Consider the following 16,605-nt stretch of genomic DNA (forward strand, 5'->3'; position numbering starts at 1 on the left):
ATATTGAGTGACGTTCGCGCTGGGCACATGGCTGCACATGTCATGTACGAAACCTCTGAGTTATTTGCCAGTTTTTTTAAATTCTGAACGTTTTTATTCCCTCTGGAAAAGAAAAAAAAATCAGCGATGCACTGAAACCGCAATAAGTGAGTCATGAAGAAACAAGGGATTAATGTAGTCCTGAACCAAAGAAGACTACAGTGGACCGTTTCTATACTGTACTACACAATGCTCAACAATATGCAAAATGTGAGCTTTATTGGCTGCATGCAAATCTCAAACATTTATTTAATGGATAACCCAGCAACACATCAGGAAATATATTAGCTATCTAGCTAGCTATTGGCTATCTATCTGGCTAGCTATTAGCTAGCTTTCTATCTATTTCGACTTTCTTGTACTCGCTTTCCTTTTTCATGTCAAGTCAAGTGAGAAAATGTTGAGAAGAAAGACAAAATTTAAATGTAATTAACAAAAACAGAGTTCGCCTACAATCGTTGTACAATCGCATTGGCTCAATTATTCAATGTGACCCAGTTTTTGTTTTGAGCGCGCCGTAGACGCGAATGTTCTGCAATAGCGGCCCGTCGAGTCACAGTGAAACCAAAGCAGCAGACATGGCACCGTGACAAAGTGCTTCCATCCCTGTGTCAATATTGACCAGCGGCCAGAACGCAGGAGAGAGTGGCAGAGTTGTTTTTTTATTTTGCGAGGGGGGTCCTCGTTGGTGGATCATGGTCACGCTATATCGCTAAATCGCAGCCAATCTAAAACCAAATGCTCTTTTCTACAATAACTATCAAAATCTGTCAGTTCCCGAATAATCTGTAGTTGTTTACTGACGCTGTGCCATAATCCAGTCCACGAATTGTGGGTTGTGTCATGCGATTTTCAGGAGAGACTCAATCAAGCGGGCTAACAAACATGTCTACGTGGCGGCCATGTTGGAAGGGGCAATGCGTCATCGGAGTTGTTTCACTCTTTGTGAATTATGGTTTTTGTTTCATGAGGAGACTGTTTTTTTTTTTTTTTTTTTTTCATTTTCTTTGTGTGTCAGAGGGTTGAGATTGTGTGGAAGTGCTCCCAAAAGACAATTGACTTGGCAGATTGGGAGCCATTGGTATGTAGCTATGCTTTCATAATGTATATTTGTCAGTGTCATGACTCAGAAAGTTAAAAGTTACGATTGTGTGACTCAATTTTAGAAAAAGAAAGAGCAGGAAATGATCAATCCTTTGGTCTCTCTCTTGCGCTCTCTCTCTCACACACACACACAGAGTCACAAACACACCTACTTTTTTGTATTGACATAGCGCACACGCCGTGGCCCACAAAATGGGTCGCCTCAGGCCTCGACGTTGCAAAAGATCACCATGGGGTCATGTTTAGGAATTGGGAGGAGAATTTAGATTCCAGCTTCCTCCATCACTTTCCTCCCAAGAGGAAAAAAAAACCGGTTGTTTTGATTCTATATGAGACTGTCGCGGCTTGGAATTGAAGCGGATTTAGGTGGAACAGGAAATGTGAGACAACAATGAATGCTACAGCATTCTGTTTGCTTTTAACATTTAGCTTGTAGTGGATGTGCACATTCCACCATGATGTCCCTAATCCACTGGTGTAAAGGAGGCTTTCATGCACTGGAGTGGGCATATTTTTGCCTGTCTTGTAGTGAATGAGTTAAACTGTTGTTAGGGGCTACTTTCTTTTTAATTTAATTTAATTTAATTTAATTTAATTTAATTTAATTATCTATTTATTTATCTATCTCTCTCTCTCTCTCTCTCTCTCTCTCTCTCTCTCTCTCTCTCTCTCTCTCTCTCTCTCTCTATATATATATATATATATATATATATATATATATATATATATATATATATATATATATATATATATATATAGTAACTCAAATAGAAAGACAGCTTGCTAGCCAATAGACAGCCAGCTAGAAAGTTATATAGCTATTAGATTTATATACAGGATGTATTCATATATATTTATATGCAGGATGTATTTATATATATATATATATATATATATATATATATATATATATATATATATATATATATATATATATATAGGATGTATTTATATATATTTATATACAGGACGTATTTATATACAGGATATATTTATATACAGTGTATATTTATGTATTTATTTCTTGGTGAACTGACGCTCATTATTTGTAGTAAACAAATTTTGTTGGAAATAAAATACAGAAAAAAAAATTATGAAATTAAATCATTTCCCACAACCCATCTGATGATTATCTCCTGATTGTTGTCGCCGTGCTGATTAAATCTGGTGAGCTCATCTGGGATTAAAGTTGCTGCCATGTCGGGAGGCCGTGATGCAATCACAGCCTTTTTATGACCCATAACAAAATGGCCGCCGCGTGATTTGCATGATTAATTAGGTTTTTGTGCGATCTTGACAACGGCAAGCGGGTCTTATCTTTGACTTTTATGAGGTGTTCTCTCCTCGCAGGAATCTGTACCCTGGCTGCCACTCCTTGTTGTGTGCCTGAAGTGAGTGGACAAATGTAATCGAAAACACAAAAGAGGCAGTGCAGAAATTTTCTTTGGCCCCTGGAGGCAATTAAGCACCAAAAAAATGTTTAATTTGGATGATCTAACGGGGAAAAAAAACCGTCACACATTCATCCAACGAAATGTTTTTTCAAACATTATGCCGCGGCTTGGAATTGAAGCGGATTTACGTGGGATAGGAGATGTCTTTTTGTCAATGGATGCTACAGCTTCGTGTTTGCTTTCAAAACTTAGCTTGGAGCAGACTTGCACATTCCGCCATGATGTCCCTGATCCACTGGTGAAAAGGAGACTTCAATGCTCTCCTCTTTCATCTTGAACTGCTTCATGTAATAAAGTGTTTGTCTTGTACTCAAATGTCATAGAGTACATGGGGAAAGTCGTGAAGATTGCACAACTGTCCGTGTTTTTATATTCCTCTCAAAATGCATTGTGTGTCACTTTCTCGGTCAGGGGCGTTCCCTCCGTGACGTCACTTAAGGGATCGAGTCTTAAAACAGAAAATATCGCTGTATGCGGTGGAATCTTTATGAAATGCGCTCAGTAGAAGTCATTTGAAGTGATTTTACAAACTATGGATGCAACTTGTCCGTCGGTGTCGGTTGTCCTTTAATGTAACTAAGGTCGTGGTGGTGGAGGGGGGCATGTTGAGCGGTGTTGTTGAATCCTGGCAGAAAGTTCAGGTTGAGGCTAAGGTCCAACTCACTGTGCGGAACACGACATGGCCGCCGCTTCCTGAATCTCACGCACACGCGTTGTTGGCTTTTGCCCTTTGGAGCTCACGAACGCTCCCAATGTTCCGCTTGGCGCATCCACGCGGCTCGGAAGCCACGGATGGACTGAAAAGTTTCCGAGAGGTCATTCAAGCTCCACGGGCACCTACTTGCCTTCGTAATGACATTGAAGTTTGATCGGTCTTGTCTTTTTGAGCAAATTCACTTGCACCAAAAGGTGGCACGGTGGTCAAGCGGTTAGCATGTTGATCTCACAGTGCCGAGGTGCAGGGTTCGATTCCGGCTCTGGCCTTTTTGTGTGGAATTTGCATGTTGTCCTCATGCCTGCGTGGACATTGGTGTGAGTGTGCACGGATGGTTGCTTGCTTCTAAGTGCCTTGCGATTGGCTGGCAACTGGTTCAGGGTGTCCCCCGCCTACTGCCCGAGCGCAGCTGGGATAGCCTCCAGCACTCCAGGTGACCATAGTGAGGAACAAGTAGTTAGCTAGAAGAATGGATGGATGAATGGATTGAATAGAAAGCTAGCTAGCTAATAGATAGCTAACAGATAGCTACCTAGGCCTTCACTCAACCTGGAAGTAGCTCAGATATAAAGCTAGCTAATAGACAGCTAATAGATAGCTAAGTAACTCGGATAGACAGCCAGCTAGCTAATAGATAGCTAACAGATAGCTACCTAGGCCTTCACCCAACCCGGAAGTACCTCAGATATAAAGCTAGCTAATAGATAGCTAAGTAACTCGGATAGACAGCCAGTTAGCTAATAGATAGCTAACAGATAGCTAGGCCTTCACTCAACGCGGAAGTGACTCGGATACAAAGCTAGCTGGCTAATAGACAGCTAATAGATAGCTAAGTAACTCGGATAGACAGCCAGCTAGCTAATAGATAGCTAACAGATAGCTAGGCCTTCACTCAACGCGGAAGTGACTCGGATACAAAGCTTGCTAGCTAATAGATAGTTACGTAACTCTGATAGAAAGCTAGCTAATAGATAGCTAACAGATATCTAGCTAGATAGCTAATTCATAATGGCTATGTTATGTATGTAATATTAAAAATGGTAAATCATTCAAAATGACACCTGTCTATCACCCCAAAAAATAAAATTAAATAATGAAAATCAGTTTACGTAAACAGCTGCCACGTGTGGTGAGCAGTGGATGTTCTGAGGCTCGCTCCAGTGCGCAGGTCGCTTTCACAACAGGGCGGGATGCTCCTCCGTGTACTGGATCAACTTTTCCCAGACTTTTGTTGTTATTTGACGTTAATGGTTGATGGATTTTTATATCATGGAGACTTGAGAAAGTGTCTGTCAGTGTGTGTGTGTGTGTGTGTGTGTGTGTGTGTGTGTGTGTGTGTGTGTGTGTGTGTGTGTGTGTGTGTGTGTGTGTGTGTGTGTGTGTGTGTGTGTGTGTGTGTGTGTCGTCCAGAGGGGTATGTGTTTTTTGGCTTCCTTCTGACTGACCCGCTGTACTCTTGAGTCATGCTTAAAACACATTTATTTTTACATTAAAGATGCTGTCATATACATCTAAAGTCTGGGTGGCTGGTTATCTAAGTAGCTATCCGTTGGCTATCTATTAGCTATCTACTGGCTGGCTGGTTAGCTTACTATCTATTTCCTTCCGGGTTGAGTGAACGCTGGCGCGTGCGGCCGCCGCTGCTCGCCCACAGAAAAACTGATCCTTGCCTTACGAACTTTTCGGTGCACGAACGTTAAAGTTATGAAAATTAAACCTTGGCATACGCACTACTTTTCGGGATACACACGGAGCGCCGCCCCACCACGACTGTCGGAGTAATTTTCGGCGGAAGAACAGCAAACCACACGGCCTACCTTTCCACACCCCCTTTCTCTGAGTGCACACGTCGTTCGTCTTCAAGGATTTATCACGGATACTTTTGCTGTTATGGTACCGAAAAAGACCCCACTATAGGCTCGTGCTCAGCCAAAGAAGACACAAAACAAAATTACAGTCGAGGAGAAGAAGGAGATCATTGAGAAACACGAATGAGCTGTGCGTTTGTCTGACTTAACGGCCCTGTAGCAATATGCTAAGTCCACCATTGCTACCATCCTTCACAACAAAGAAGCTATTAAAGGTGCGTGTGTTGCTAAAGGTGTTTCCGTGCTGTCAAAGCAACGGTCTCGGGCAAGAGAAGAGGTTGAAAAACTTCTGTTAATTTGGATTAACGAAAAGCAGCTAGCCGACGACAGCGTGAATAAAGCAATTCTATCAGAGAAAGCACGGCTAATTCACTCTGATATTGTCATGCGGCAACCTGGAAGTTCGACGTTTATTGATACAAGGGATCATTCCTCGAAATAGTGAAAGAAGAAGGCTACGTTCCTCAGCAAGTGTTTAATGCAGATGAGACCCGCCTTTTTTGGAAAAAGACGCCTAACCGGACTTTCATAACACAGGAAGAGAAGTCTGAACCCCATTCCATCAAGCCATCAACGACCATCACAAAGGTAAATAAAACAACTTTATTATACAGTGCAGTGTATTTCTTTCATTACAATACGATAGCACGTTTATTATACAGAGAATAATGTTTGTCGTTTTAAGGCTTATTTAGTTGAAAATTATATTTTATAGAGACGTGGGAACGGATTATTCTCATTTTAATGGTTTCCTATGGGAAATTAATTTTTGGGATACACACTTTTCACCTTACACATTCTGTCTGGGAACCAATTACGGGCATAAGCCAACGTCCCAATGTATATGTTTTATTTTGGAGGATTTGGAAGTGTAACTTTCAATAATGCCATGATAGGCATTCTGTGTGCCGGCGAGACCAGATTCTTATTGACAATTGCACTTGTGATCAGAATCAGAAAGCCTTTAATAGTCCCACAATGGGGAAATGTGCAGGGCATCCACGGCAATCACCACCTGGCATGTTTGCCCATCCCGTCAGTCCCCCTTCGTTTGTCTACGTTAGCCCGAATACATGAAAAAAAAAAAAAAATCTTGGTCATGCGAGGGTTGACTACATTGTTCTTTACGGCGGAGCGAAGGGCAGTGCGGGTGTGCGTCTAGAACTTCATATCGCCATAACAACAATAGCAGGAGATAAGAGGGCATAATTTTAAATCTTTGAAGATGCAGAACGACTAGATAATCTTTTTCTCCCAACCGTCATCTAAATATCATGGCCCATTTATCGACTGCTGTTTAGATCTTCAGTGGCTAATTTAGCAGATAATTCACCACAACGCGTCCATGCAATATTACTAATGATCAACTGTAATGATACTACATCCAGCGAGTGCTTATTTAACTTGCAAGTGTGGGAGGGGTCGTTTGTTCCAATTTGTTTGTCATGCAAATAAAAATAGAGGAATACAAGTAGTCGGTGGAAAGGGCATGTTGGTTACCATAGCAACTGCTCTTTGTCAATATCAATGTCATTTTATCCACCTGGAATTTGATGACTTTTTAAAACAAGGGTGTCGAACTCATTTTTTTGCCGCCATTCGAATGTTTAATTCGATTCACATACAGTTATACCTTGGCTTACGGACTTAATTGGTTCCCAAAAAGTGTGTATAAGGTGAAAAGTGTGTATTCCAAACATTAATTTCCCATTGGAAACCATTAAAATGAGAATAATCCGTTCCCACGTCCCCATAAAACATAATTTTCTACAAAATAAAACTGCACAAAATATACATTAAAACTGCACAAAATGTACCTTATTTTATGTATAATAAATGTGCTATGGTATTGTAATTAAAGGAATAAACTGTACTGTAGAATAAAGCCATTTTATTTACCTTTGTGATGGTCGTTGATGGCTTGATGGAATGGATAGCTTTTTGCATAAAGTGTCTCAAGGAGCTCTGGGTTGTATATCTTGGAAGTTGTGAGATTGCAACAGATGCAGGCAGACACATTAGAAACTTCATAAATAGCTGGTTCCCTTGCTTGTCTACTCTTCAAATGGTACAGATGGCTTGCACGGGTTATTTGTGGAGCATAATTAATGGGATATTTTAACCTTGCAGTCTACACCCTGCCTTTGAACTATCAATAAAGTTGAAATGAGTCCAAATTTCACTGTGTTTTATATCTGTGTTCTCACCTTTTCACTTTTTTTGGTACTTTTTTGTTTTTGTTTTGAGCAATGTCGTCTGCCTTTTCTGTTCATGTGCAGCTCTGTGTTTCTTTAACTGCGTGCGTCCCCTCCCTCCTCTACCACAAATCTTGACCAATCACAAGCTTTAACCGAAGACTGGGGGTGTGGAAGAACCAGCTCGTTCGCGAACGACACATGACTCATTGTGGCGCTACGCGTATATCCCGAAAAATAGTTCATATGCCAAGATTATATCCTCGCGAATTTAACGTTCATCAGGCAAAAAGTTTTAGCTAAAGCGTTCGTAAGCCGAGGTAACTGGTTTTCAAAATGGAATTAAAAAATAATGACTAAAATCATGAAAATGTGAAATTTTGGTTCAGATATGCATCGTTTTGTTTTGCTTCCGCGGGCCGAATAAAATGATGCGGCGGGCCAGATTTGGCCCACGGGCCTTGACTTTGACACCGATGTTTTACACTGACCAAATTACATTTTTTTTTTTTTTTTTTTACAATTGTGGAATTTGAATACTTTTTACACATATGGAAAACTTGCACATGAGCGCCAGGCCAAATTTACTTGATCATCCCAATTTCGAAACCACCTTGTGATTCTTAAGATGATGCATAAGAGGCTCTCCTTGGCAGCATGCAACCTGCACGCAACTCGCTGGCAAAATGTGTCGTTGCAGGCTGTAGCTTTTTTTTATGACTCACTATAAGCTGTCCAAAGTCCAGCAAAGTCGGGGGGTCTGATAAGGGGAACCAATAAAAGCCACAGCAGACTGGCAGTGTAAACACCTTGGACCCGTAGAGAGGGCCTCCACCTCCTCCCTTTTTTTTCTTCATTTTCTTCTTCTATTTCGAATACTATACCTTCTTCTTTTTCTTCTTCTTCTTCTTCTTCTGGTGTCGCATTTACATAAAACTCCGGTCAGCCGGCCCACTCATTAGCATCTTTTATATGCTCGGAGACAGGCGGCAGCATGATGGCAAAGTAGATCCATCCTCCTCGCTCTCGAACAGGTGTCAGACGGACCAGAGAGCCCAAAACGGAATTTATACGATTACATTTTTTGTTCTTTTCCTTTTTTTTTTTTTTTTTGATGTTTTCCAACATGGTGTCCAAGCTGACGTCCCTGCAGCATGAACTCCTGAGCGCATTGCTGGACTCCGGACTCACCAGGGAAGTTTTGATCCAAGCGCTGGACGACATGGACAGTAATCCGACCGGTGGCTTCGGGGTGAAGTTGGAGAGGCTGCAGCCTCCGCTGTCTCCCCGCCATAAATGTAACCCCAACGGCGATTCGTGCGACGCCAAGCCGGTGTTCCACACGCTGACGAACGGCCACGGCAAAGCCGCCACCAAACTGTCCGGCGATGAGGGTTCGGAGGACGGCGATGATTACGACACGCCGCCCATCCTCAAGGAGCTCCAGTCGCTCAACACCGAGGAGGCCCTGGAACAGCGTGCCGAAGTCGACCGAATGTTGGCGTGAGTTTATTTCTTTGAAATAATTTTGGATTTTTATTGTTTGGGATTAATAGCAAAACTTGACGAAAGTGCCATCGAGCGGCCCTGCACTAGTTTACGCCAATGTTGTAACAAAAAGTGACCATATTATCGAGTTCACGTTCCTGCTTTCGCTTTCAAGGTGTGAACCCTAATCTCAACATTATTTAGAACATTAAATACATATAATTTGTAATGTTTATAAGACATTATAATTTCCCTCTCACAATGAAGCAAAGGGGAAGTTGAAGGGAATGTTTGGAAAAATGGGTCCACCAGGCCCAACTATTACTTTGACTACACTTCCATATATTAATTCTACGAGTCAATGTCAATGCTAGCTAGTAATAATAGTGGTAAAATTTATTATAATAATAACATAATAATAATAATTATAATAATTTTGTAATAATTTAAACGTTCCACTTTGCAAGCACAACAAAGCTCAATGTTAGGCTTCATAACATGTTTTCCTGTCACGATAAAGAAAAATGCTAACTCTTAATACAATTACTCGTGTTGCTACCATCAATACTAATACTGAACAAATATATTTTTACTTTACATATTTCAAGGTTGAAAAAGGAAGTTGAAGGTGAAGTGTTAGAAAGCAGTGTGTGGCCTAACTACCACTACTACGACGACTACAACGTCAAGTACTACGATTACAACAACTACTACTACTACTACTACTACTATTACTACTACGACTACTTCTGCTACTACTACTACTATTACTACCACTGCTACTAATATTAATGTACTCCAGCAATTATTAGTAGTACAAATTATAAAGTAGGAATACTTTACTTTGAAGGAAATGTGTAAATAAGTCCAAAACTACTTCACACTAAATACTAATGCTATCACTACGAAAAAGAATGCAGTTTATCCTTTTTTACTTACGCAGGGTGTCAAAATAGAAACTGAAGAAAAGGTCCTTAGGTAAAAACAAACAAACAAAAACATTAGAAAAACTATTACTATGACTAATTTTTCTACTTGTAATATACTACTACCTTTACAACTCCAACTCCGACTAATAATCTTAAAATCATTCATTTTTACTTTATATCTCGCCGTCATAATAAAACAGGTTGAAGGGGAAAAATCACGAAATAATAACTTACCTCTTCGAAACGAAAACGCAGAAAAGATAATTGTTGGAAAAATGTTGTATTAATAAAATTTCTAATTGTTTTTTTTTAAAAAAGCGAGTGAAATAAATTTTCCGTGAGTGTGGCAGAGCCGCAAGAGAAAATAATCCGAGCAGCACAGACTCCAGCAAGTGAAAACCACGTGGAGCAAGCGAGCCAGCGCGTGGAGTTCTTATTAATTTTATTCTATAAATCATCAACTGGAAGATACACAGTGTCGCGATTAGGCTTCAATGGACATCAGGTTATTCATTGTCAAAAAAAAAAACCGTAATAAACTAACATCTCTCACACTTCCACACGGCGGGCTTCCATCCACATTCTCAAAACAAACACACAAGCGTGTGAAAAAAAATCAACTGTTGTCATATGGCTTTTGCTTAATTAATTGAATTATTTTCGTTCCGTGATTGTTTCTGTCAAAATATTTAATATGGGAATTGCTGAGTAACAAAATGGAGGCATCGAGATGTCCGTTTCAAACCATTTGTTTTATTGGTTGCTGTATTCTTATCATCATGCTTATTTTAATAATCATGAATGTTTTTCGTTTTTTATAACGACAAATGGTCAAAATGATATATTTTGACGAAATAAAAAAAAAATCCTGATGGAGGAACGTGAAATTTTAGGCGTTTTCCATTTGGTGCAAAGTTTTCCATGCGGCACTTGAACGCACCTTTTGAACATATTTACAGCGGTTTATTCAAGCTGTGCGATAGAGTGGCCGATTTTTTAAAAAGTTATATAGGTCCTCCAAATAGGTCAAAGCGACATTGTGAATTTAGTAAAAACCACGGATACAAAAAGTGGATTATGATACAGCTTTTTCTCCCCGGATTTGTTTGAGTAAGACTTGCCCTTCGTGTGTTTGTGTACGTGTGTGTGTGTGAGTGGGTGTTTTTCTATATTAAAATGCAATTTGTATTTATCATTTATGAAAGTATAGGGAATATATATTTAATGCCATTTTACGGGGATATAGTGAAAACGCCACAGCAAAAATGATTTCAGGAAAAAAATAGAGCTCTAGTAATTAACCTGCCTTGTACATACAGCAAATACTATGCATGAATGAAAATTTACGATAATTAAAGTTTCAAAACAAACAGATGCCGAAGTTCAACTGCAAATGTATCAAATAAGGAGATAATTTAATCATATAATCAAAAATAAATGCAATAAAATAAAAACAATGGCTAAGTGGCAGCAAGGTGAGTCACTGTTTCACAATCCGGCTTCACAGTGCAAAGGTCAAAGGTTTGATTCCTGCTCTGGCTTTCCGATGTGGATTTTGAATGTTCTCCCTGTGTCGATGTGCATTTTCTCTGGTTACTCTGGTTTCCTTCCGCATTCCCCAAAAGATGCACCGTAGGTTAATGGAGCACTCTAAATTGTCCCAGACAGCTGGAATAGAATACAGCTTGTCCATGACCCTTGTGAGGACAAGTTGTGTCCATAATTTGTAAAATGTCTTCAAATGACTTCTACTGAGCGTATTTTCCAAAGATACCACCGCATGTAGCTATATTTTACGTTTTAAGACTCGCGCTGAATATTCCGGAAGTCTTGTTTTTAAGTTGGTGACCAGTCCTCACGTGACGTCACTGAAGGAACGCCCCTGACCGAAAAAAGGACACATTGTAGCAGTCCTTCCATCACATCAATGCATTTTGCTGTACTTGTTTGCTCTGAAAACGTCGTGTTGCACCAAAAAGAGGCAGAAGAGGGCGACAAAGCTCCGTGTAAGGAATTAATCAGCCTGTGGAAACAGGCTAAATAATTTCAAGCAGGGCGGTACGGTGAAAACCTGGTTCATATGTTCGCCTCACAGTGTAGAAGTTCAGGGTTTGATTCCGGCTTTCCGGTGTGGAGGGTTTGAAAATCAATCAAAAGGTCCAGTTTGAGTGCCATTTTCGTGTTGTCGCTGATGCTTGAACTTGTTTGGCCCTTTTTTTTTTTTTTTGCCTTTGATAGGGAGGATCCATGGCGTGCCGCCCGCATGATCAAAGGTTACATGCAGCAGCACAACATCCCACAGCGGGAGGTGGTGGACATTACGGGCCTCAACCAGTCGCACCTTTCACAGCACTTGAACAAGGGCACGCCCATGAAAACCCAAAAGCGTGCCGCCCTCTACACCTGGTATGTGCGCAAGCAGCGGGAGATCCTCAGACGTAAGTCACCAGATAGACAGACCAAAAAATAAATAAATCAAAAATTTCATTTGAATTTCTTCATGGCAATTCGTTTTTTTTTATGTTTGTATGCAACTCATTCACTGACAAACGTGCAAAAATGAATCCACTCCAGTGCCAGGATTTTTGTCATTGTCACTTGAATTCCAGCACCCTCAGAATATTGAGTTTTAGGACTACATAAACATTCAATACAGCCAAAGAAACCTAAGACTCTCTTTTTTTTATTGGGAAAAAAAAAGTTAATTCCTAAATTATGAGTCCGGAGTTATATGAGCTTGAAATGAGGGCGGCTATCCAAAATACAATGCAATACATTATTGCATATTGGTTTATATAATGATAATAATACATTTCATTTCTAAGCACCTTTCAAAACTCTCAAGGTCAAATTTCAGTCACAGAAGAAGTTTTTTTGTGGGTGAGCAGCGGCAGCCACACACGCCAGCGTTCACTCAACCCGGAAGTAAATAGGTAGAAAGCTAGCTCACCAATAGATAGCCAGCTAGACAACTAGCTATATAACTAATAGATAGCCAGCTAGACAACTAGCTATATAACTAATAGATAGCCAGCCAGATATAGCGCTTTAACAACATCTGAAACTGGGACAAAGCGCTAACATGAAAAAGGGAGTTGCTGCCCCCTTGTGGAAAAGAAATAACATTGCCAGAGGCCATGATCAGCGCTTTATCGGCACCCTAGCATGAAAACACAAAACCCAAACAAATTTGTGAAATGGCATCTTTTCAATTCCCGAATAAATTAATGAATGGCAGTGAATGAGTTAATTTATGATATATAAATGTGTAATACCGTTATTTATTTTCATTATGAATTTGATTGTTGCCATATTTATTTAAAATTAAAAATTATGGCTATATAGATGATGCTAATTATTCCGTCCGGAGGCGTCGGTTGTCCTTTGAATTGTGTTGTATTGTGGAGTATCACATGATGGCACTCGCTGCTGTTGTAGGCAGGTCATAGGTTAACCAGCCTTGTTGTAGTTTGTTGCCATGCTATTGGATTGTCTTCGAGTGTCTTAAGCCATCCGGGCCGTCATAACATGCGCAATGTGTGCTTTGTCTTATTTCCGCAGAGTTCAACCAGGCCGTGCAAGGCTCCGGCAGCAACATGACAGACAAAGGCAATCAGGATCCCATATTTTTTTTCCCAGAGTTCAATCCGTCCGGTCAGGGTATGAGTCAGGCCGGCGGTGGCGAGGAGATTGGCGGCGAGCCCTCCTCCAAGAAAATGAGACGTAATCGTTTCAAATGGGGGCCCGCCTCGCAACAGATCCTCTACCAGGCTTATGAGAGACAGAAGAACCCGAGTAAGGAGGAGAGGGAGGCGCTGGTCGAGGAGTGCAACAGGTTGGTTATTCTAGATTGCCCTAGATAACACAAGTTGAAACTGCACATGAAATTTGGTTGACACGAGTTGAGCCGCAAAAAAAAGATCTCAAGAATTCATGCCTGAAAAGGCACAAAAAGGTTTTGAAATGGCCACATTTTAAAATGTTTTATGGCTTGTCCAAAGAGAAAATGTTCTCATTTTAGGATTTTGCCCAATAGATTTTATGTACTGTATTTTCCGCTGTAAAAGACGCACCGGAGTATAAGGCGCACCCCAAATGAATGGTGTATTTTCAAACTTTTTCGCGTACCGGACTATAAGGCGCACCCTCAATGAATAATAATAATAATAATAATAATAATAATAATAATAATAATAATAATAATAATAATAGTGGGAATAATAATGATGCTAATAATGATGCTAATCATAATGATAATAATAATGATATTAATAATAATAATAATAATACTAATAATGATAATAATAACAATAATGATGATGCTACTCATAATGCTAATCATAATGCTAATCATAATGGTAATCATAATGCTTGTAATAATAATTATAATAATAATAAAAATAATAATAATAATAATAATAGTGGGAATAATAATGATGCTAATAATGATGCTAATCATAATGATAATAATAATGATACTAATAATAATAATAATACTAATAATGATAATAATAATAATAATAATAATAATAATAATAATAATAACAATAATGATGATGCTAATGATGATGCTACTCATAATGATAATCATAATGCTAATCATAATGGTAATCATAATGCTTCTAATAATAATAATATTGTTATGTGCTGTGTTCTATTGTTTTTATTGTAAAGTGTCCTTGGGTGTTCTGAAAGGCGCTTGAAATAAAATAATAATAATAATAATGGTAATCATAATAATTATAATAATAATAATAATAATAATAATAATAATACATTTCATTTCTAAGCGCTTTTCAAAATTCCCAAGGTCACTTGACAGGCACAGGATCAGTTTTTCTGTGGTTGAGCAGCGGCAGCATTCACTCAACCCGGAATAACTCAAAAAGATAGAAAACTAGCTAATAGTTAGCTAGATAATATGTTTCCTGACTCAAATAGCTGGCTAGTTAGCTATATAACTAATAGCTAGCTAGCTAGATATATAGCAAATAGCTAGATAGCTAGTTTCCTTACTTGACTTGAAGATTGCATCGGTAAATTAACTTTATTGGATTGGATTGGATTGGATTTGCCTTTATTAGTCTCGCAGTGGAGAAATTTACATTTCACAGCAGCAAAGTTATGAAAGGAAATGTATGTGTAAGTCAGATTTTGAGGGGATTCTTTTTTTCAAAATACTATACACAAGCAAAATAGAGTTAAAATGGCAGATATTGATAATAGCAGATATATCAACCCAATGTCATATTAAAAAAAATGTTGGATTGTTCTCATATGTCAAAACCGTAGCTACATTTCTTCAGGTCACATGTGACTTTGTCCAGCTGTTTACTGCATGCCCAGGTACAAAAATGGCGACCCTTCCTAATCAAAGTGGATCTTCCCTTAGAGCCGAGTGCCTCCAGAGGGGTGTGTCGCCATCCAAAGCTCAGGGCCTGGGCTCGAACCTGGTGACGGAGGTGCGCGTGTACAATTGGTTCGCCAACAGACGCAAAGAGGAGGCGTTTAGGCAGAAACTTGCCATGGATGCTTATAGCACGCCGGCTACGCATAGTATCAACACACTGCTGTCCCACGGCTCGCCACATCACCCGCAGACCAGCGCTTCACCCCCAAGTAAGATAATAATAATCATAATAATCATAATAAAAATAATAATACATTTCATTTATAAGCGCCTTTCAGAACTCTCAAGGTCACTTTACAGTCACAGGATAAGTTTGCTAAGTGCCGCTGCACACGCACCAGCGTACGCTCAACCCGGTAGTAACTGAAATAGCTAGCAAGCTAGCTAGCGAATAGATAACTAATAGCTAGCGAATAGAGAGCTAATAGTTAGCGAATATGATAGCTAATAGTAAACCAATAGATAGCTATTAGCTAGCGAATAGATAGCTGGATAACAAGATGTCTTGAATGAGGAGAAAGATAAATTCCAGTGCCATTCTTTTGTTTTTTTTTCTGTGTATTTTCTGGTGTATAAGGCACATCTAAAAGCCTTAATTTTCTATTAAAAAAAATTATAATATATAGATACAGTAAAGTCTCGTTATATCGATATCGGATATATAGATAGACCCGGTTATATCGATACTATTTCTAGGCACGCACGGAGAAAATTACATGCAAACAGGATCGGATATATCGATAGTCCTGGTTATATCGATATTTTTTCGGACTCCCTTGAATATCGATATAACGAGACTTTACTGTATGTATATTTATAGATATATATATATCTGCAATAATTAAAAAGAAATATATAATAATAATATATGTATATATATATGAGAAAAAATATATAAATATATATATATATATATATATATATATATATATATATATATATATATATATATATAAAAAAATATGAATATGAATGAATATATGAAAAAACAATTATATATGTATGTATAATTATATATACATATATATATATATACATATATGTATATATATATGTATGTATATATATGTATATGTATATGTATATGTATATATATATATATATATATATATATATATATATATATATATATATACTTTTTTTCCCTTGAAAAAGCTGTTATTTAAGTGCTCTTGATGCGATCATGAAGCGAAAGAAAGACAGACGAGTGATCAATGAGCCTGAGTGAGTAGAGCTGAGCAAATGCCATTGTCATTCGTCTCGACCACAACACACTGAGAACAATCCGCATTGTACCTGCAATCTCCACTCCAAAGTCAGCGGCCGCCCTGTGACGGGGAACGGGGTCGGTTTGGGGTCAGCGGGATGACTTCGGGGAGGGGCCGGCAAACGGGCGGTTCACC

The 16,605-nt window shown here is 39.0% G+C and overlaps 1 protein-coding gene across 2 annotated transcripts in view; it reads left to right on the plus strand.

Annotated features, from left to right (window-relative positions):
• The first annotated feature begins 7,701 nt into the window (after nucleotides 1-7,701).
• The window catches only part of hnf1ba (HNF1 homeobox Ba), a 28,482-nt gene continuing 19,578 nt past the window's right edge, over nucleotides 7,702-16,605 (plus strand). For both annotated transcript variants that reach the window (XM_089013391.1, XM_089013393.1), the window contains exons 1-4: nucleotides 7,702-8,878; nucleotides 12,031-12,230; nucleotides 13,354-13,627; nucleotides 15,185-15,411. In XM_089013391.1, coding sequence (XP_088869517.1) covers nucleotides 8,490-8,878; nucleotides 12,031-12,230; nucleotides 13,354-13,627; nucleotides 15,185-15,411 — 1,090 coding nt within the window. In that variant the 5' untranslated portion in view covers nucleotides 7,702-8,489. The remainder of the gene's footprint in view (nucleotides 8,879-12,030; nucleotides 12,231-13,353; nucleotides 13,628-15,184; nucleotides 15,412-16,605) is intronic.

This window comes from Hippocampus bargibanti, linkage group LG14, assembly GCF_051943395.1.
Source record: "Hippocampus bargibanti isolate YZ-2025 linkage group LG14, ASM5194339v1, whole genome shotgun sequence".
NCBI classification, from domain to species: Eukaryota; Metazoa; Chordata; class Actinopteri; order Syngnathiformes; family Syngnathidae; genus Hippocampus; species Hippocampus bargibanti.